Here is a 21,580-nt window from a genome sequence, read left to right on the forward strand (position 1 = left end):
AAAGGAGTGTGGAGAGGTCCCTTTAACAGACATGCCAACATTCTGGAGCCCCTGAGTGGGAGATTTCACCACAGAAATTGGGAGATAGTATTTCACCCATAGAATTGCATGGGCTTTATAATAATTTTAGGCGGGAGACAGGAAAAAATAGCGAACTTTTTAATTGAAATCGGGAGGGTTGGCATGTATGCTTTAAGCGGCCGGGCAATTTGACGTCAGGCAGTAGTCTCAATAAATGGGGCGTCCTGGCATGCACCAGTTCAGTGCACAAACAGAGTCAGGGCTACGACCTGTGTCTCTGTGTGCTTCCTATGCGTCTTGGCTCTCCGTCCCTAGGAGATGCTGCACCCTCACAATACCTCATACACATGACCACAGGAAATCTCCCAGACTCTGTATAAGACAAATCCCTCTGCATAAGACAAATCAGCCTCCACTCAAGTAATCCATCTGTGCAGGGCAACCCACCCCCTACCCCCCACTCTATGTACAGCACATATCCCCAAATCTGTCCCACTGCAAAGAAAGGACACCCCTCCCCTACTACCTGCAAGGTCGCAAATAACCCCTCTGTACAGGATCACAAATCCTCCCTACCATACAGACACAAGTTCCAAATCGCCCCCTCGCAAAGAAACAAATGGCAAAATGCACCACCCCCTATAAATACCCCAATCTGCGCAAGATAACATCGCCTAATAACTGCCTATCTCGCTGTCGATCTCAATTTCGTATGTCTGCCGAATGCTTCAGCTGTTTGTCATCACTAGATGATGTAGGCTCGCCGAAGAGACATCTAAGACAAACTTGTCAACTCTAGCTCCAATAAAGACGCGTGGATGTAGCGTGCAACTCATCATGAGCTGGAGGCGGAGCGTTGCTAGGGTCCATTCCTCAGATGGCAACCAGCCTCTACCCTTTTCCGTGGACCAACATGCTTTAGTCCTTTTTTTCTTTTGCCGAACCTCTGCAACGTGACTAAGTGGCTAGGCGGCGCATAGATTGAGTCTGATCCTCAGCCTGCTATTGAGTTGTTGGTTCCCATGTGAAGGTAAGACCACCGAGCCTCTTCCGGTTCCGGCGGGAGTGAAGGTCGAGTGTGGCACTGCTGCTCTGAGTGAAGCAAAGAGGATGGACTCCAGCCTGGGTGGCGCCGCTGCGGACCCGCAACTACAGCGGTTCATCGAAGTCGAGACGCAGAAACAGCGTTTCCAGCTGCTGGTGCACCAAATGACAGAGCTGTGCTGGGTAATTATGGGCATCCCCTGTCAGGTTGTGATCATCATCGCTTGGCCATTCATAACCGGCATGCCCAGTTTTCGGGTTTTCATCACATGAAGTGCCTACACAAGTCTGCTCTCATACCAGTGTACGCCCATTGTTGCCAACTTTTTATTTTCGGTACTGGAGCGAGATTGTATGCCTATACTAAATGCTTAACCCCAATGTCGTAAAAGTATCAAGATTTGGACAGACGAAGTTAAAAACTTGTGATTCTATTGTAAGGTGTCAAAAGGAGCATAGCATATAACCATGTAACCCCGCTGCATACTACATTGGAATAAACTACCTCTGTGCACCAGAGGAGGATTTAACCGTCGGTCAAATGCCCATGGGGTCATGGATGGTGTCAGCGGTTTTGTTTGGGGGGCTCGGGGAGGCCAGGGCAGGTACCATCTTTTTTTGCAGTGTTTGCTCGATCTATTCTGGATGTGCCTTCCCTGGAGAAATGGACTTTTTTTGCATCACCTTGTTGCCTTTTAACACTGGTTCCTCCCACTTGCTGACAAAGAAGGATTCATATCTTTTCAGTGGGCATTCAGTGTTTCAGCTTCCTGCTGGCTGCCGTCTCTTGATAATCAGCGGTTATCCCCTTGCTGTATTTGTTTCCATTATAATGTATGTATGCATCCCAAAAGTACCTCAGACTTTTACGTTGTAAGCACAGGCCCCCGTACATCTTCAGCTGGCCTACACAGGGCCTCCCTTCAAACATCTAGGACTACTCATGCTTTCTCTGTGATGCCTAATCCATCTTTTGTAACAGGCTTTATTGGCATTTTGTCAAAAACATCACACACTCCCCAACTACCCCCCCCCCGCAACTGCCCTGATATCTAAAACCATTAATGGCGTCTGCTCCCCCTTCAGTCACTGCGGCAGCTCCTCGCCCAACACCATTCCTCTCCTTGTCCGCCCCCCCCCCCCCATCTTCATCCTTAACCTTATCCACTTTGTTTCCTGTGGGCGTCCGATGAGAGTTCCCCTTTGTTTGTAATTGCATACTCGTACCAAGCCCAACAACTTCAGTCTCCAAGGGCACCAGGCAGTTCGTGAATCCTTTTTGAAGAAATTGCAAAATGATGTCCCACCTATCGGGAATGTATGGCAACCCCGCCCCCCGAATCGAATAGGTCATCCGTTCTAGAGCAACAAAGCTCTATACCTTTCCCACCCATTCGTGCTCCGAAGGGACGCATTTCTGCTTCCATTTTTGCGCCACCAGCAATATTACTGCCACCATCAGAATTACGTACGCCTTTTTTTGTGCTTTAGAGGGTAGATTCCCCAGAACTTTGCTCATCCCCAACATAGCCTCCCCCACATTACCCGTGATCTGGATGCCAAAGATCGTATTTAATGCTCTGCAGACTATACCACAGAAAGGTTGTATAACCGAGCATTCCCACCGGATATGTTTCCAGGATCCCAACTCCATGCAGCCCCCTCCAGCACAGAGCATACGTGATTTGGTAATACCTGTGCAATTTTTCAGGTAAGAGGTGCCATTGGACCATTACCTAACCTACATCTGCTGAACCTGGATGGCCAGTGTAAGTTTGGGTATGCTTGCTTACAGCTGAGCCCAGTGCCCACACATGGTGGCCCACCACAACCTCCCACTGGGTCATATATGCCCCTTCCGGGGCCCCTGGTCCCTCGGCTACAATTTTCTGTAGTGCTGCCAACAGATGTTTACCTGTATCCGTTGTAACACAATTCTCAAAGAGTAAGGTCCCTAGTGGCTGTGGATTTAATCGATGGATTCGAGAGCCAATGTCTCAATTGTGAATATTGATATCTTTCTCTCGCCCCTAGCTTAAAATTCCACTTGTAATGTTCAGAGGCTTTCATTTAACTACCCTCAAACATGCCCCGCAGTTATGACACTCAACAGTTCTGACTTGTGTGTTCATTTTTAGCCTTGCTACTACCCCAAATAGCCCCAGTCCCCACGAGATCGCCGAGGTGTGGTCTGGTTCAGAGATCCGAAGATGCAGGTCGGCGAAGGCCGTTAACTGTGTGCTCTTTGCCCTTGAAAGTGATTCCCTTAATGTCCCCAGTCGACCCGAATTCCTTCTAGTAGCGGCTCCAAATGGATTGCGTATACAAGTGGGGAGAGCAGGCAGCCTTGTTTGGTGCCACTAAAAACTTGTATCCCTTGGGAAGGGTGCCTGTTAATCACGAGACGCAGGAGAGGCGCTTGATAGTTGGCTCTGACTAATGAAAGGAACTTGGGAACCAAACCCCATGGTCTCCATTGTGCGAAAGAGAAATGACCATTCAACTTGGTCGAATGCTTTCTCTGCGTCTAGTGCTAGCAACAGCGCAGAGGTCAGGGGTTGTTCACCTTCTCTATTTAAATGGCACACCCGCCTGATGTTATCGAAGGTCTGTCTCTGTTTATTAAAAACCCATTGGTCGGGATTGATCAGTTTGGGGAGGCGTTTATCCAAACATGACGCTAACACCGTAGTATACATTTTCGTGTCTAGATTAATGAGCTCTATAGGGCGGTATGAGCCGCATAGTGTTACATCTTTGCCAGGTTTCGGAAGCAGTACCACTTTAGCCTCCTCCATTGAGGGAGTAATTCGCCCAACCCTACCAAAAGAATTGTATAATGCAACTAACCGGGGGATCAACACCTCCCGAAAGGTCTTGTAGAAGAGTGCCGGAAAACCATCCGGTCCCGGGGACTTCCCCCAGCGGTCTGGTGGCTATAGCTGCCCTTATTTCTTCAGATGAGATGTCCATCTCCAGATCTTCCTTCTCTTGCCGTGGGAGCGGACAGGTGGCAAGATGGATGGACTGATCACTTTCTGTGGGTGAATCAGATGGGTATAAAGCAGTGTAGTACTCAGTAAACTTCTCCATAAAGTCTGGCAGTGCATAGCTACACTCTCCCAACCCCCTCCTAATATTGAGTGTTGTTCTCGAGGCCTCTTTCTTCCTGACCTGATAGTGATTCGCCTTCTGTTGGAGGAAGAGTAGGGCTCGCTGCGCAGTCTTGGTTGCCTATCTTTTTTAACAATTCTCACCATCGCACCGTTTTTATAATGGGAAGTGATTAGTGAGAGAAAGAATTGGCAGTGAACAATTGCTCCTGCGCTTCTTTTTTTTTTTTTTTTAGACTAATACAAGTTTTAATGATTTAGGTGTGTTTTTTTTTAAACATTTTGTTTTTTGGGTTATTAGAAATTAGGGGGGTGTAGAACAAACCACAATCTGTCTGCATTGCGTTTCACTTTGTGTCTGTGGAAGACTTTGTAGTTTCTTATGAATTTGCACTCTGGAACTTGTAGGCTCTATTATCATCACATTTGAAAGGGTCAATGAAACAAAAATGGCTCCTTGTAGCATATAGCACATATACGACAGCAGATCAAATGGATAAAATCTGGTCTCGCACCTTTAGTTATTCCAACTAATTTTCATTTTGATTCAAATACATATACAGGTTTACTGAGCGATACAACACGGAACCAGTCACGGAAAATAAAACAACAATGATCAGGGGCCAGTTTCCAAGTCGTGCAGAGAGGAAAAACTGGCAGTAAAAGCGTCCCCAGTCAGGCTCAGGTCGTCAATGGCCCATTAGTCAGCCTGGCATCAGCTGACTTCCTACTTTGAAGTGCGCAGCACTTGTTCATTTTGCAAGATGCGTGCTAACACTTCACAAAGCCTGTACCCAGCAGGAGAGGGGCCAGAATCCCTGCCGTCTAGATTTTCTGTTTTCGTTATATTGAGAAAAGTTTCACCTTCCTATTCACAATGGGGCAAATGGACACCTCTGCTCTCGTTGTTTAAGGAGTAAGGTGGCAAGTGCCCTGTGTACTCGGCAGCTATCCATAGACCACCTTTCCATAGCTGCAAACTGGAATTTGTCAGTTTCACAGCCTCATGCCCTTTGCAAGGGCTCAACTGAATTTCCTCCCAATAAGTTTTAAATGATATCGTTCGTGGGGGCAAAAATTAAGTTGCAAACTACTAGCCAGCCATAACTCACTTGCCACCTCAATTCTATACATGCACACCACGCACCCTCCAAGTGTCAAATTTCACTAGCCAGTGGCAAGTGTCAACTTTGCACCCTGCCTTGCTCTGTGATAAAAATACATACCCATTGTGTGGTTTGGCATGAGCAAGTCTTTTGGGTAGCTATGCTATGATATTTATAATGCGCTTGTACACAAGTGTTTCTAGGCATGACAAGACTGGGGGGTGGGGGTGGTGGAGAGAAACCAAGGGAGACGGGAGACAGTGCAAGGAGGACGGGTCCTGGGAAGCCTGGTATCCAGTGAGATTCTGATGGTACCAAGCCTGCTGTTATGTGATTCCGGTTGCTGCTGGGCTTCGAAAGGCGATTGACTGTGTGTGTTCCATTCTACTGTGTTCTGTGGGTTTGGAGGTGGTGGGAGGTCCTCCTATGCTCCCAGCAGAGCATTCTGAACCAGTTTGAAGAGACTTGCGACTGATGGTTAGTCCTGAAGATCCTGCCGCGGGTATCTGGCCTGCTTCATTCCCAGAACAGGGTTTTGTTTCCCCACATCCGGGTGAAGGTAGGTCGTGTTGCTGAGGTTTAGTGGCAGGGTTTGGAGCCTTGGCTACCTGCTTGTTGTTGCTGGGTGCCGGGGCTGGGCCTTGGCTTTCCCGAGCCTGCAGTTTGGATGATGTCCCCTCTCACCCCTGTCATCTGGGGCACATAATGAGTTTTCTGGTGCCGCACTGAAGTCTTGGTGTTTAATTTCTATGCCTCGATTGGGGTAGTACATAGACGAGGAGCACATGTGGATATAGCTGGATAAGGAGGCCCTTGCTACAGTGCTGGTTCAGGTGTCCGACTGTATGAGGTCCCAGTGAATGCTGGTCTTTTCCAACTTTGGTGTCCTGTGCCAGGCTTCAGTGACTTTACTACATCTTTGTGGTCTCAAAATTGAACAGCAAGTTCCGGCTGGTGCTAGATCTGAAGAGGTTGAATATGCAGCACTTAAAAATGGAGTCTTGAGAGGATTATTCCCCTGATAAGAGTCTGTGTGCCAATCAGAGGTTTCTGTGATTCCTAATAACTGGCAGCATTTCCAGTTTCGCGTTCTGCCGTCACACCTCAAATGGCTCACAGGGTGTTTACCTCAGCGATGGGCTGGTGGTGGCTCATCTTCATGCCCTGGAGTTCAGGCTTGGTGGAATATGTGGTGATCAAGTGCAGAGTGATACAGACTCAGGCTGTGCTCCAGATAAGATTTTGAAGTGGGAGTTTTGCTCCCTATTTTTTTTAAGTTGGGAGTAAAATGATTTTTAGGGAGTCAAAATGTACGTCCAGTTTCGAATGGGAGTATTTTTATAAGCGAGCAAAGAAGTTTTAACTGGGATACGGAAATGTTGTTGTAATTATTTCTGTGCACCTTGTTATGCATACAGATTAAAAGATAGATGTTTACTTTGTCCGATCATGCAGTAATAATAGCAGTTTCTTCCTGTGGTACTATGTGCACTACTGGGCCAAACATATCCGTGCAGCTGTGTGAGTGAAAGCAGGGGCACAAGGTCAGGTTTAGTTGGGAGTATTTGTACTCCCTATTTTTATTTTGTGGCAGTATTTGCCTATTTATAGGGAGTAAGTGGCAATACACCCCTTGTCTGTAGGGCTGGCCTCTGGGATTAATGCAGACTTGGGGAAGTCTCATCTGCAGCTGTCGCAAGACTTTTCAGTACATTGGTGCTCAGTTTTGGTCCATACATTGGGTGAGCGTTTCTCCCTTTTGGCTCAAGTAGATAGACTCTAGCTTCACTTGGGCAATCTACTGTCACGGGACTCTGTGATGGCCATAGAGGTTCTCCATGTCCCGAAACACATGATGTATGGCGTGTTTGTGGCAAAGTGCCACATGTCCCTGTTGAGTTCCTACCGCCACAGATTTTGGAGGACAGACTCCGGCATGTGAGGACAAGATTATGATCATTCCGGATCTGAGGGACTAGCTTCAGTGGTGCTTGGACAGGGGGAATCTACAGTTTTTGCTGTAGCAGCCGTTGCCGAGCAAAATCTGTACAGATGCCTCTGGTCTCAGCTGGGGAGCAACGCCAGAGGAAATGCAATACTATTAGCGATAGACTCCTCAGCAGGATACATGTTCTCAACTGGAGGGAGCTTGCTGCAATTTTTCAGGGTTTACAGGTCTTCTCGCACAGTATCAAGGGATCATATTAGTGCGGGTGGACAACACGTTGGCTCTGGTCTATGTGAGCTGTCAAGGGGGAGGAGTCGGTCCCGGCAGCTGGAGGCTCTGGCTTTTGATATGGGATTCTGGGCGGTGCGCACCCTACTGTCTCCGATGGCTATTTCATTTTAGGGGAATGAACAATATCCAGGCAGACACTTATTTTCTTCCTCTTGTTGGGTGTTACGCTTGGAGAGGGGGTGGAGGGTGGTTCACCAGATCTGCCAGCAGTGCAGGTTTCCAGTGATTGATTGTTTTGCCTCTCCTCAAGATGCTCATCTTACATGCTTATAGACCAGATTCTCTTGTCAGAGTTCCAGGGGAGTGGATACAAGACAAAGCGTTTCTCTATGCTTTTCCACCTCTCTCATTCCAAGGGTATTGGTTAAGATCAGGGACTTGTGGTCTGAGGTGATTATGGTGTGGCTGAGGCCGTCCTTGTATCCTATACTGATCAAGCTGGCTGTGACCCTGGGATGGTTTCTGCAGTCCTCTGCCTGTGCTCTCTTGAAAGTCAGTTTTCCTGGTCACCATAACACCTGCTGGCATGCTGGGGAAGATTAGGGCACCAATGTGCATGGCTGTGTTCTTGAGTGCAGACTGATTCCCTTGTTCTGAGGTGTGACCTGGAGTTTCTCTCAAACATTTATTGGCAGGCACAGGCTATTGGGCGGCCATTCACCCCCTCCCCCCACCCCGAGCCCTCCGGCACCCCAAAACCCAGCCTCTCCAAAGGAGGAGAGTTCACACAGGTTGGGCATGAAAAGGTCTGTTTGTGAACTGGCTGTTTCAGCCATAATCGGGCCTTGCAAATTCTTAAAATCCCACTAGGCCTGCAGGGCGAGTGCCTTTGTTTTACGTAGTCAACCTAATAAAAATGCACTTGCCCCAAGGTGACTGGTGACAACATATTTAACAGTGCTTTTTGTAAAGTGACATGCACCAAGGTGCACAGATATATTTTCACACCCCCAGCACACTACATGAAGAAACCTCAGAAACTGAAGGGCAATTATTCACACATACGCACATTCGGCTAGATTATAAAATGGCTCTTATATGTCAAATTTTCAAAAGCATACAGAAATGAATAAAAATAGTTTCGATAAAATACTTCACTGTTGATGCATCTCGCCAGAAAACGGCACTCAAAAGCTCCCACACAGGCAGGCAGAGAGATCTTTTGCATCAACGGTCCTGGAGCGATGTGTCCATCCTCCAGCAAAGCTTTCTCTGACTGCTCAGGTGCCCTCCCCACCCCCCCAATTTTTTTGAACCATTCCAAATGCATGATGGCATTTTCTAGGACTTTCTGGCATTTTCTAAGTCTCTGCCTGTTGACAGGTCCCATGGTCGGAATTTGAGATTCGATAAGCAGGAGCTAAAACCATCTTCTGGGTGTCGGGCATCACCCAGTAGGCAGGAGCTACTGCTGGGGAACCAGGAGCTACCAAAGATGCTCCTTTAAATTTTTGTCCAGTTTGTATGACAAAATTGTGTTTAAATGTATATTAGATGTGTTCTAATTCTTCTTTATTAACATTCTCAAATACTCATGTCACATTTACATGTTTGGAAAGCATCAGTTGGCCCGAGGAGACAAATGTAGCTCCTGGTAGCGGTTGGTTTCAAGCTAATCAGGCTCTACCATGCTAGAAGCGGGAACTAAATCACTCCCAGCTCCCCTCAATTTAAAACCCTGCCTTCTTCAAAACGGCCCTTGAAGCAATGCAGAAGCAAGAAACATCTGAAATCCAAGAAAACAACTAATCCCACAAATTGCCAGTATGATATTGGGTTACCTGTTCCATTAAATCTTTCACATTTTGAATGTGATTTTCAAAAGATCGGGAATGGTCACTTAGATAAAAACAGCGCATTACTTCAACTGCGTTACAGCCCAGGTTATGTTTCGGCAACAAATATAGCAGCTCTACTCTGCAAGCTTGCTTTTTTTTTGTTTTTTTTAATAGCTTGGCTATCTAGAAGCAGTTCCTGTAAGGCTTGGGAGGTAATGATTAACCCTTTCACTACTAAGCATGCTAACTTAATCCAAGATTTATAGCCCTCAGCAGCTAATCCCCCAAACGCCCACCAATGAATATGCAAGAGCTAACACTTATGACTCAGATAACAGGTGCACATTTGAATCCCAGTCTGGGGATAGCCCTATAGATTCAAAAATTGGTCTTCTCGTTCAAAGTAATGCTGGCTGCAAAGGAAACTAAACAAAGTCGTGTTAACACACATGGTCCTCTGGAAATATTAGCCGGAATGTATGTGTATATTACCACACGAAAAAAGCAATCCTGTCAGAAGTTTCACATGGTTTAATTGACTAGCCGCTACAACTGTATGATTACAGAACATAGTGTGGTTTACATTTCGACATGTGCTTGACGCGCGTGACCACAGCTGCTTCTGAAACGCATTTTGGTTCTCTTTAACGGTCAATTGTTGACATTTGCCAACCTCTTCTGGTACACAGGTCGTACGATAACAAACATTGCGTTGGGTGATATTGTAAGTCACTATCTGGGTACGGTTTCTCCACTTTTGGTTTGTTTCTTGACAGAACTTGCAATATTCATAACTGGAGAATGATTGGTGCACATCGGAATCCTCCACGAAAGAGTCATTGTGTGTAACTCCATCTTAAGTGGAAGCAGGTATTGGCACCGCTACTGAACATGTGGCCAGCAAGTCTCCTGCATTGTGCACGAATGTGAGATGTTCAAAACCTTTCATGCAAGATATGCCCACATGTTCTCTATTCGGGCATTCATTGGTGAATATCTTTGCCATACTATCTCGCACCTTGAGTATTCTCAATGCTTTACGAATCTGGTTCTTCATGCCTGCTGTGGCTGGTACGTTGGCATCTATCGGCCTCTGTTCATCGTCCGACTCACATTGGTCGGCTGCACAGATACCTCCTCCTGCGTTTGTTGTGTTGCTTAACCCTCCCGAACAGTCCATTTAGAATCGCAATTGCACCAGCCAGGCACAGGCTATGCAAAGCAAACCCAGAAAAGACACATTTAGTGTTGATAATCACGCTCTTAAATAACATTTGTCTGCTGGCACATAGTTCCATTTCTCCCGGCCAGGCTCCATTACCAAAACAACTTGCTCCCTGCTCGGGGCTATGACATCTGCGGGTACAGATGGGCCACTTGGTTTTTCTACCCACACCTTTGCACCCGGTACCATGCGGTCTGAGGAGCCGAAACCACTGTCCCCACGAGTAATTAACACTGTAGGGTGCTCCCCCTTCTGATCATGAACAATTTGACACGTGTGACATTGGGCTATTCTGTCTCCTACATGGATAGGCAGTATTTGGTCTACACTGTTCATTAAAAGGGCTTTAAATTCTCCTTGGTAATCGGCATCTATTGCTCCTTCAGTACTTGGATACCCTTAAATGCTAATCCTGCTCTAGGGGCAACCAATCATGTGTTTTGGTGGAATCTGTACTCCAATCCCAGTTTCAATTACTATTGCACCTCTTGGTTCTAACGTAATTTCTTTATGAGAATGCAATTCTACCTCTGCAGATTCTCGAGTTGCGCGGTATTGAGCTAAAGTGCCTCTCCCAGTACAGTAATGTCTCTTCAGCTGCATTAGGTTACATGTGTAATGCAGGTGTTAACATTCGCATTAAGGGTGCTTCATTTTCAGTCAATGGCCTATTCTTCAAAATCTGCTCCGCATCAACCACACGATCATGCCAGCCTGTCAGGCTGCCATTGCATGATTTGCGCAATTGTTCCTTCAGTTATCCATCCTCTCAATGATGAGGATGTTGACACACAGGACATTGCAAAACCACTTTTTTTCACTACCTCCTAAAGGGCTGCTAATCCCTCCAAGCTTGTGCCCACCTGCGAGTAGCTTTCTCTCTTGTGGCCACATTTCTGATGAGCCCACTTGGCCAAACCCTAATTGCCCTCCTGAACCTCTGTGTCCACAGATGAAATCTTGGTGTTTTCGTCTGCCACAGAATTGAACCAGCGTTCTAATAAGGCACTAGTACAATGCGCATCCACATGATACATGGTTACCTCACTTTGTGATAGTATATCCCAGATAACTTCCCACAGTTCCTTTCCCCACAATTCTTGGGCATTCCTTTTCCACCCATTCTTCTGCCATGTTGGCAGCCATGTAGCTAGCCCTTTAGTCACTGACTATGAGTCTGTGTACAAGTAACCTTGCCCAGGTATGTATTCTTTCAAGGCTTGATATACTGCATAATGTTCAACAAACTGGCTGCTCTTTCCTTTACCCAACGTGGTTAGGATATTTTTTTTGTCTTGGGATTATGACACTTTCCAATAGCACTCAGTTCCTACATAACTGGCTGAGCCGTTGGTGAACCAGGCATGTTCTCTGCTCTACCGTCAAATCCTCATAAGGTACTCCCATTTCACTGGACTCATGCACTTTTGTCACTTCCTGTGGTGTATATAGTCTACAGGTGGTACACTAGCCACTTGCACATGTAGTTTGGCAACTCCACACTTTCCTGATTTTGCTTAGTGTTGGATATACCATTTCCACTTGATTATACTGGCTTTTTGTGCGTGTCCTATCATTTGGGTTTTAGGAGAACTCAAAACCCACTGCATAATCAAGATTTTGGGCCAGATCAATAAATCATGACCCACTGTCATTTGCTCGGTATCAACAAGAGCCCAATAACACGCTAGCAATTGCTTTTCAAACGGAGTGTACCTATCACCAGCTTTGGGTATTTGTGGCTCCAAAATCCCAGTTTCGGTTTTATTTTTGCCATAGGCTCCAGTTAGCATAATTTTCCTGTACAGAAACATTATTTATTTCATATGTAGAGCACACATACAACCTGGAGGCATCGAGGTGCCGTTACAGGTGCATGTTATTATAGTGGTTTTGTCATACAATACATTTGGGTAAAAAGATCAGGATTTGCAATATAATACAATTGGGTCAAAGGGAGCAGGCACCGGTGATGTTACAGAATTGAAAAGCTGTGTTTTAAGTGCTTTACGGAACTCCCAATATGATTTTTCAGCCCTCAGTGAGTGTGGGAGGGAGTTCCATTGTTTGGCTGCTAGGTAGGGGAAACCGGAGCTCCCGGCTTTGGATTTTTTTACTTTGGGTAAGATTAGGCAGTCAGGTTAAGGTGTCCTAGTGGGTCTTGAAGAATAAGCGTTGACAACTCTTTGAGAGAGGTACGAGGGAGGGCTGTGTTGGATAGGCACTTATTGGCAATGGACAAAGTTTTAAATGTGATGCGCTCCTGGATGGGCAGCCAATGTGCTTCTCTTCTTGCTTTTGAGTTATGATCTTTTTTGGGATGTTAAGGGCTGCTGGGAGGGTGTTATTTTGGATGACTTGGGAGTTTGTGGATGTTACAAGAGGAAGTGCCTGTTAAGAGGACATTGAAGTAATCCTTGATCCAATGATTGCTCGGGCAACAGTTGGGCAACTATTTTTAGACGGGAAGGGTCTGGCAGCATTTAGGACCTTCGTGGCGTAAGCTGCTGATGAGGCAATGGCGCTCACTTGTCGGGACCCGGTGAGTGAGGCGTCAAGGAAACCCCTATGGTTTTTACAGCAGCTGAGACTGGGATAGAGCAGTTGTCAACTTCTCCTGACTTCAAGACCCACAAATCGAGCACACGCTGCACTGTCTTTTGCATATCAAACGCTCTCTGCTGCTCCTCGCCCCACTCAAACTCGTATTTCTTTCATGTCACTTTGTAAAGTGGAGCCAATGTTTGTCCTACATGTGGTATATGCTTTCTCCAAAACCCAAACGGCCCTATGAACTAGTGCGCTTGTTTCTTGTTCACAGGAGTGGTAAACTCAGTTTCTGATGCTTGTTAATCTGCTTAGAATCACATGCTGTGCATAAGGTCTGACATCCAGTGGTAACCCAGAGTATTGCATCTTGTCTTTTCGAGGATCGAAAGGGGACGTCAGCATAGGCGTGTCTGTAACACTATCCGTGATGTGTAGTGTACCCAAAATCCCTCACGTGCCGAGGTCCCTCGGATTGTTTTTTTCCGCCCAGATTACTGGTCGCCCTAATGCAGAGCTCTTGCATAGAGATGGCGTTATTGTCGTATTTATCGACTTTGTCGTTATTCCCATTAAGTCACTTTGACAGTTGAATCCTGTGAAACAACGCCGAAGACTGCTGCAGACTTTTGACGCTTGTTGATCCTACCGGCTCTGCCGTCCACGTGGCCGGGCCTTCTGGCTGGCCTATACAGTAGGGAGAGAGGGGTCGTGGTGGCCATATTCTTTACAAGTATGCCTTTCCTCTTTCACCCTCTCTGCTCCCTGGGTTTTGTCATCGATGTACCTGTCTTTCGCTATGGAAAAGACACCATTTAGATTTTGTCCCTCGCGTAGGGCCAATTATCCTTGGAAAGACTAGCACTCTCAGTGCGACAATTGTCTTCCCCCACCCCCCTCGACCAAATAGAAGCGGGTTGCGCTGCCTGTAGAAGACCAGGCCTCTGTGTCGGAAGCCATTGACCTAACGGCGGGCTGCTCTTGGTCCGCGACGCCCGTCCCTGACCCCCACCAGGCCTGACTCTAGTCACGCTATGGGGAAAACACCCGACGACGGGGGTGCACACGATCATAACACCAAACGCACAACCCAAGGTTCTGCTTCGGCGGCATTGTCTAAGCATACCAAAGCGCCAACGGAACCGTCAAATTTCAGCGGGATCCTCTGATAGGCAGCCTTCACCGCAGCTGCGGCCTGCGACTGGGCAATCCAAATTAAAGGGCGCTAACACTAAAAAACACACGCCTGTCGAAGTGCTCCAGGAGGACGTGCAGGTGCCGCTGACGGCCCCGGTGGTGCCGAAATGCACTGCTCTGCCTCCGGTTCACCCGGTGGTGCTGAAATCCAGCCGGTAGATCAACCAAATTCCCTGAGCATTGGCGATAGCATCGCAAGGATCGCCTCGGCAGTTCGACTGAAGGAACGTTCGAAGGAGGCGGCAAAGCACAAAGAATGGCCTAGAGACATGCTGAAAGATACGCCACAGTGCCCCGAACCCTGCAAGGACTGTGAGTCCTGTGCCTTTTTGTCAAGTACATTAGGAGGCCAATCTCGACGTCGCAGGGAAGATCAACAACCCTTTCCTCCCATGGATCCCTCTGGTTCATCCTGGTGGACCAGGGAGAAATTGAGGGATGTATGGGCAGATTAGAAAACTTGTCTTTTATTCTGAGAAGCTTGCTCCCAAGAGACCTCAACCTTCCCTTTACACCTGTATCCAAGTTTCAAAGGACCTTGGAAGATGCACATGAGTATACCTGTGTCCTCATCAGGATGAGGATGCCACCTTTCTGGAAAACTACAATGTGGATGACCAGTTAGACAATTTGGAAGACAGCCGTCAGGTTGATACTCAACCTTGGACGTCCCCTTCTCCCACCCAGGACCCCAATGCCTTGTGCATAGATCCGCCCGCCCCCCTGCCACTCCGGTCCGCCAAGCCTCCCCAGTGGACGATCAAATGGCGTTTAACGCCATCTTGAAAAAGGCAGCTGACCATTTTCAGATCACCACTCAAGAAGCTTTGCCAGATTCTGATTTTGTAGAGGATATACTGAAAGAAAAACCGCCAGCCAGGCCATTAAGAGGAGATTGGCACCTTCTTTGTTGACACCAGCCCAAACCAGGGCGGCAAACCCTAGGGTGGAGAAGTTATTTCGTCCTTCTCCAACCGACCCTGTCTATATCAAGGGACATGCCACTCCAGATTCCTTAGTGGTTACCACTACCAGGAAACGGGCTGGTGTTCCCCTGTCTACAGGAGAAGCACCACCTGTGGAGGAGTCCAAGACACTATATGCACTGGTGCTGCATGTTCCACAAGAATAGCTAATACCACGCTATTGGCCAGCTATGCAGACGTCCAGTGGAACCTTCTGCAAGAAGGCATTCAGGAAGTGCCAGAACCTACATGGACCAAGTTGCTCACCATAGTTTCGGAAGGCAAGCGAGTCAACTAGAATGTGCTCAAGAACACTCTGGACGCTGCATAGGCAGCAGGAAGAACCCTGGCAAAAGGTACCTTGCTCAAGCGACCTTCTTGGCTGAGGAACTCTGGTTTCAAGCCGGAGGCCCAAGCAGCCCTATATACAAACCCGTTGAGGAGACCAACCTGTTTGGCAAGGCAGTGGACGGTGCACTGGAAACAGCCAAGAAAAAACATGAAACGCTCCAGTCCCTTCAACAGATTACCATTTTTGTTTCATTTTGGGCATTACTAGGATGGCACATTATATTTGTACACTTTGTAGTCTGTGTCTCTTATTTAGGGGTCACGGTGAAAGGGTTTTGCTTTGTACTCCGATCTAGAAATCCCTACTGTGCATTAAATTGCCTCTTTTATACTATGTCGTATTGAGTTTCAGTGAGTGCATTGCATTGTACTCGCACCTAGGCATCTCCAAGATGAGGCAATAACGTATTTCATTTCCTATACCGCAATCGCCACTAGCTAGTGATATGGTGTATTATGCATGTAGATAATTGAGGTGATGAGTAACTTTTATATGGCTAGCTGGTAGCTTGCAACCTGATTTGTGCCCCCTGTCTATACTATTGTTTTATAGACTCGAAACGATGTGTACTTTTGGCACAGTTTTTGTTCTCTCACCCGTCTATGGCTTTGGGTATCATTTTACAGGTTTATTGTTGCACCTGCGCGCTTAGATTTACTCTTCGTCATTTTAACTTCTGTGCAATCTCTTTATGCTTGCACCTTTTGGGGCAGCCAAAGATCTCCAGAAATGTGGGGCATTGGAGGGAACGTAGCGCTTGCCAATGAATTTTAGTGCTCACCTGTAGGAACCTTGTCCTTAATTTAAGCATGGGCATGAGTTTAATCATGTAAAATGATGCATCATTTGTATCCTTTACTTTTCTGGACGGCGAACGCTCTTTTTTCTGCAACTGTTTAAAAAGAATGCATGTTGTGTAATTGAACATACACGTGATTGCTTAACACTGTGTGTGTTAACTAGGAATAAATGATATTGGGGAGTTGATCCAATATAACCATTGTGGTTGTTTTGCATGTTAATTAGCATTTTAAGAATAACCAAAGAGTTTTAGATTTGTCATATGTCTGTGAGAGTTGTATGACTGAATCACTAAATGCTTAATGCACCCTGGTATGCATTTCCGTTTTGTTTTTTCATAAACCAAAGGTCACCCTAACAATAGCGCTTTTGTAAACATAAAGCATATACATGTTTGGCAAGTACAGTGTTTAGCTGTCTGAGTGGACCGACTGCTAAGAGATCGAAATCACCTACGCATTGTTGTGGATCAGTCAGTCTCAGAGAAACAAATAACTTTTGTATTTAAAACATGCTGGCATGGAAAATTATTGCCACAGGAGCGGCATTTTATGTCACCCTAGGCCAGAACCTAGTTGGCCTTATTGTAAATAAGTCTCTGATTGCTGTATGTTTTTACCTAGACGTCTTTAGTGTAAAAGTGTGCTACAATCTTAATTCTCTTTCCCCATGAATCCAGGTGCCCTTGGGTAAGAGTTGGCCAACAATAGGATAGTCCAATATTATCTGCATCACTGTGACTTAAGCGCATGACATTGCTATACTTTCATGGGTGTCCCATTGTCACAGCGCAGCGTAAGAAGGGAATTAACTTGCAGGAGCACCACCAATACTATAAACACCTTCCAACGACCGGTTCAAATATACAACACCAAGCAACAAAACCCAAGTGCCCCAGGGGGCAAGAGCCTACAAGCCAAATCCAAAATGGTTCACGCTACCTGGCCACCTACCGACATGCCCTATGTCCTTTGCGTAGCACACTACAACCCACTCAAACCGTATTCATTAGGACAAGAACCAAAACTTTCGAAACCCACACCCATCCTTGCATGTGATCAACTGAACAGTACAATTTTAGATCACTAACTTCGGAACCGTGTCCGACTCATTGTGGCACAAATGGCTGAGACCACATGACCTTAACAATAACCCCCAACCTGTACACTACCATGGCCACAGGCCACCCAGTAGCCGCATTCTTGCTGGAATCCAACAACATAAACCACCCAACCTGTAACTTACTGGACCAGTTTAACAACAAAACATTGTACTTTATGCAGTTGACTTCCATCTGACAATTTGGACCCCAGCTCACACAGCATGGCAGGGCATCCAAACACACCTGACCTGTTACCCAGAGGCAGGGGGACATGGTTTACTGCAGTTTGAGTAATGCTCACTCAATCTCTCAACACACCTGAGATTCAAGAAATTCTTGGCAAAGGAGGAACCAACATGGTCTTTAAAATAGAAACCTGATTGTCTGATAACTATGAAGTAATGGAACATATGTATCCCCACCAACATGGGACTCCTCCAAGTCAACTGGACCATCAAAGAGGACGAGGTATTATTGTAGCACACAACGAACACCTCCAAATCTTGACTTCACATGGCCTGTATTTCCCAAATTGTGTAGAACTCCTGATCCACCATCAAACCGACCACTCTTTACTACTGATTTACAGACCACCATCATACAATCAAACCTTTGCAGAAAACCTTTTTTAGACATAATTGCTAACCTAGCGATACAACACAAACATCTAATGGTGCTTTGAGACTTCAACATTTTTGTTCGAAACAGTCAGAATCCAAAGGTTGAGATTCTATATAACCAGCTTTCACTTCAGCAAAATAATCAAATGAGCGACGCATGCTGTAGGCCATACCATTGATGCAATCTTTTGTGAAGAAGGCTGAATAGCCCCCCAAAAACCCATTCAGTTACTATGTAACAATGATTAGTGATTCCTTTCAACAGCCCCATGCGTCAACTCCCTACTCACAAAGGAGAAACGATCCATGCCAGGAGTAGCTGGTAAAATCTAAACCTGAAGGAACCTGGCAATCTTAAAGAAGAGACAACGAATGAGCACTTACTACCGGATAGATTTTTTTAACACTAGAAAACTGCATAACCAAAGCACTAGGCTTACTCGCCAGGCCTTGCAATCCTAAAAAACCTGCTAGACCTTCAGGTCGAGGAACTTGGAGAAATGCACTCGCCCCACAAAGAGGATGGCATTATCTTTTTACTGAAAAAAAACACGGTGCCCATCTGAAGTACATCCAGTACTGTCTGAGTATTGTGAGAACTATTGCAGCCTTGATTTTCTTTTTTTTTTTTTTTTTTTTACATATATTTTTCCTGTAAAAACATACATGATGCATGCAAACATCCAGAAATTGATTGCAAAGAAAGACTACCGCCAGGTATATTTAAAGTGCCTTTTTTGCTAGCTAACGAAACTCATTGCATACTTATTAGATCTGTCATTTACTCTTACTAGTTGTTACACAGCACTTCATGCTGGGATCTTCTTGCTTATGTTGTAATGACAGGTGTTAAATTGAGCACTATTAAGTGAGATATTATCAACCTTGGAAGGATGAAAATCTGAGTTGGCGCCACTGGCAATCCTAACAAGAAGTGCATGCTGGCCTCATCTGGGAGGAAAACCCTTGATTTAGGAGGTGTTGTGAGAATTTAGGGATATGGGAGATATGCTCACCTATGTTCCCTGCACTGCACAGATATTTAGCACTAAGCGCAAACATCATACATCATGTCCTGTTGCACAAGAGCTACAAATACACAGGCACATTCACTCACAAACACTGTTTGAGTCAAACGGACCCTTGCACAGATGACGCACAAAAACGCATGCACAGACAGCCAAACCGTTACACAACACAAATGCATACAGAAGACCAGAACACACAAGCGAACAAAAAATAGTCGCACAACGCCACAGGCCTACACAGAACCATGCTGTTTTATATACGAACTCAGATATACACAAACGCGCTTCAGAGACGTATGGGACTGGTGCATGGGAACAGAAACGTGGGCGTCTTAAATAATGCTGTCATGGCTTCCTGTTGAAGTCTTATTTGTAAAAGCTGAAGGTGCTTTTTGTCTAATGTGCACCTGCTTTGCTTACAGTTCTGTGATCGCATTGTAGATGCTTGCAAAGCTTTGATGTGACATTTTTCATGACATTGGTTTATTGTTTTGTCTTCTCTGTGCAATACTTTGGACCCTATGGCAGGCAGAGACATGCAGGCAGATTCAACCATCCACTCTCCCGTTTTACTAGTCCTACATATTCCTCGCCCCTCACTCGACTCACGTCGCTATGATGCTCCTGTGCTTCTAACCGGTTTCCCTCCCTCCCGTGCCACACATCTAGGGACAGCAGAGATCATCTTTCCTTGTGGTCATTTGTAAATGCAGGCAGTTATGGTAGGGCGATGGTGCAAATGAAATGTATGCATATCCTCAAAGCTTATTATTGTGGTGTTTATTGAGCGCAGATCTAGCTTCGGGACACAGCAGATCACTTTCCAATGATGGAAAGAACAACATGGGGAAGTCAAGAAACAAGGGAGTGTTTAGCTAATACGAGAGTGGGAGGACGGGGACTTTGGTAGCAAGGCGTCTACAAGCAAGTGGGGAGCAGATCATCCAGTCTCGGGTGGGGCAGGGAGTGGACTGTGTGTGCGGATATATGTGGGGTGGGAGTGCCAATGCAATGAGTACAAATCGGTTGGGTATTGGCAACATTCACTAATTACAACTTAATATAACTTTGATAGCATCCACAATATAGATATCAATGAAGAAATAAGCTGTCAATGGTAACTGCAAGATGTTAAATTCATAGTCGGTTTTAGATTGAAGCACATGTGGGTGCAAGTATTAACCACAGAAAATACTGTACCAAAACATGCCACAAACTAAGTGCAAATGGCTTCTTTTTGGCCTTTGCAATGCTCAGTTTACGAAGATCCTCCTCCCCCTGCGCCCCCCCAACAGACGGTGGGATATTCACTTGTATCCCTAGAAGGATGACTGGGTGATCAGAGCCCCTACCAGGACCCCTACCAGGACCCTTCTTCTGCAGCACGTTCTGGTTGTCTGCGATTCGTTATTTAGGTACGTTTTTCTGTAAATCAGTAAAAAGTAGAATTTGTCTCTGGTGCACAGTATTCCGTTCCCCAACCCTCGACACTTGTGGGGATGGCATTTCCTCCCCTGGAGAGCATTGTTGCCATTGGGGAGATCACCAAATTCTTCCAGTCAAGAACCACTATTCAGGCGATCTGGTTTCAAAAGATCATAGGCTTCATGGCCTTTTGTATCAATGTGGCTTCGAGGTGACCTGTTTTAGCTGCTCAGTCAAACATTCGGAGCAGCACCAATACCAGCACAAGTTGTAATTAGGGTGGGGAGCAGAGACTTGCAGCAGCTGCTACAAGCTCTGCTTTAGTGGATTCACCTCCTCCTCAGAGGACACTTCCCGGGTCCTTCCCTTGAGATTTCTTATCCAACCCGTGCTTTGCATTCTATTTGTGGTGGGGGGAGGTAGGAGGGGGTAAATTCGGGGCAACTTCTGATGTCCTCTGGCACACAGCCTTTGCACGCAAAAGTAAAGGGTACATAAATGGGCTGGTTCTGAAGGTATTCTTTACGCTTTGAAAGTAGTAATTCTGGATCTTTCAGGAAATTCAAATTCACACACCAACAATACAGTTATGTTTTACGTGAACAATTGGGAACCCGCTCTTGCCCACTGATCATGGTCAAAGTTTAGTTTGGGGCTCAGACCAATGCTGTTCTTCCAGTGGTGGTGTCATCAACACCGAGGCGGGCAGGGTCGGTCATCACCATTCTCCTCTTAATTGGTAACTCAAGCCAGAGGTAATATAGCGAATGTTTCTGTGTTACATTTGCTGCAAGACACAACGAGAAGTTTCAGTCCTACGTGGCTTGGATGGGGAAAAGTTGCCATTTCTTGGGTGTCACCTTTCTAGTTGATTGGTCGGGCAAGTTCCACTACGACGCCTTCCCGATGACAGTTCATTCACCATGTGTCTCAGGAGTTCAGGCGCAGTTTAAACACTCCGATTATAAGTGCTCTAAACTGGGCGTACCAGTTCTGGTATTCAAATCTTCTGCTATT

At 46.1% G+C, this 21,580-nt stretch overlaps 1 protein-coding gene across 1 annotated transcript in view; it reads left to right on the forward strand.

The window, feature by feature from the left end:
• The first annotated feature begins 981 nt into the window (after positions 1-981).
• The window catches only part of TIMM8A (translocase of inner mitochondrial membrane 8A), a 31,479-nt gene continuing 10,880 nt past the window's right edge, over positions 982-21,580 (forward strand). The window contains exon 1 of the mRNA XM_069613029.1: positions 982-1,248. Within this exon, the coding sequence (XP_069469130.1) occupies positions 1,132-1,248 (117 nt within the window). The 5' untranslated portion in view covers positions 982-1,131. The remainder of the gene's footprint in view (positions 1,249-21,580) is intronic.

This window comes from Ambystoma mexicanum, chromosome 5p (genome assembly GCF_040938575.1).
Source record: "Ambystoma mexicanum isolate Mex_15411 chromosome 5p, UKY_AmexF1_1, whole genome shotgun sequence".
Taxonomy (NCBI): Eukaryota; Metazoa; Chordata; class Amphibia; order Caudata; family Ambystomatidae; genus Ambystoma; species Ambystoma mexicanum.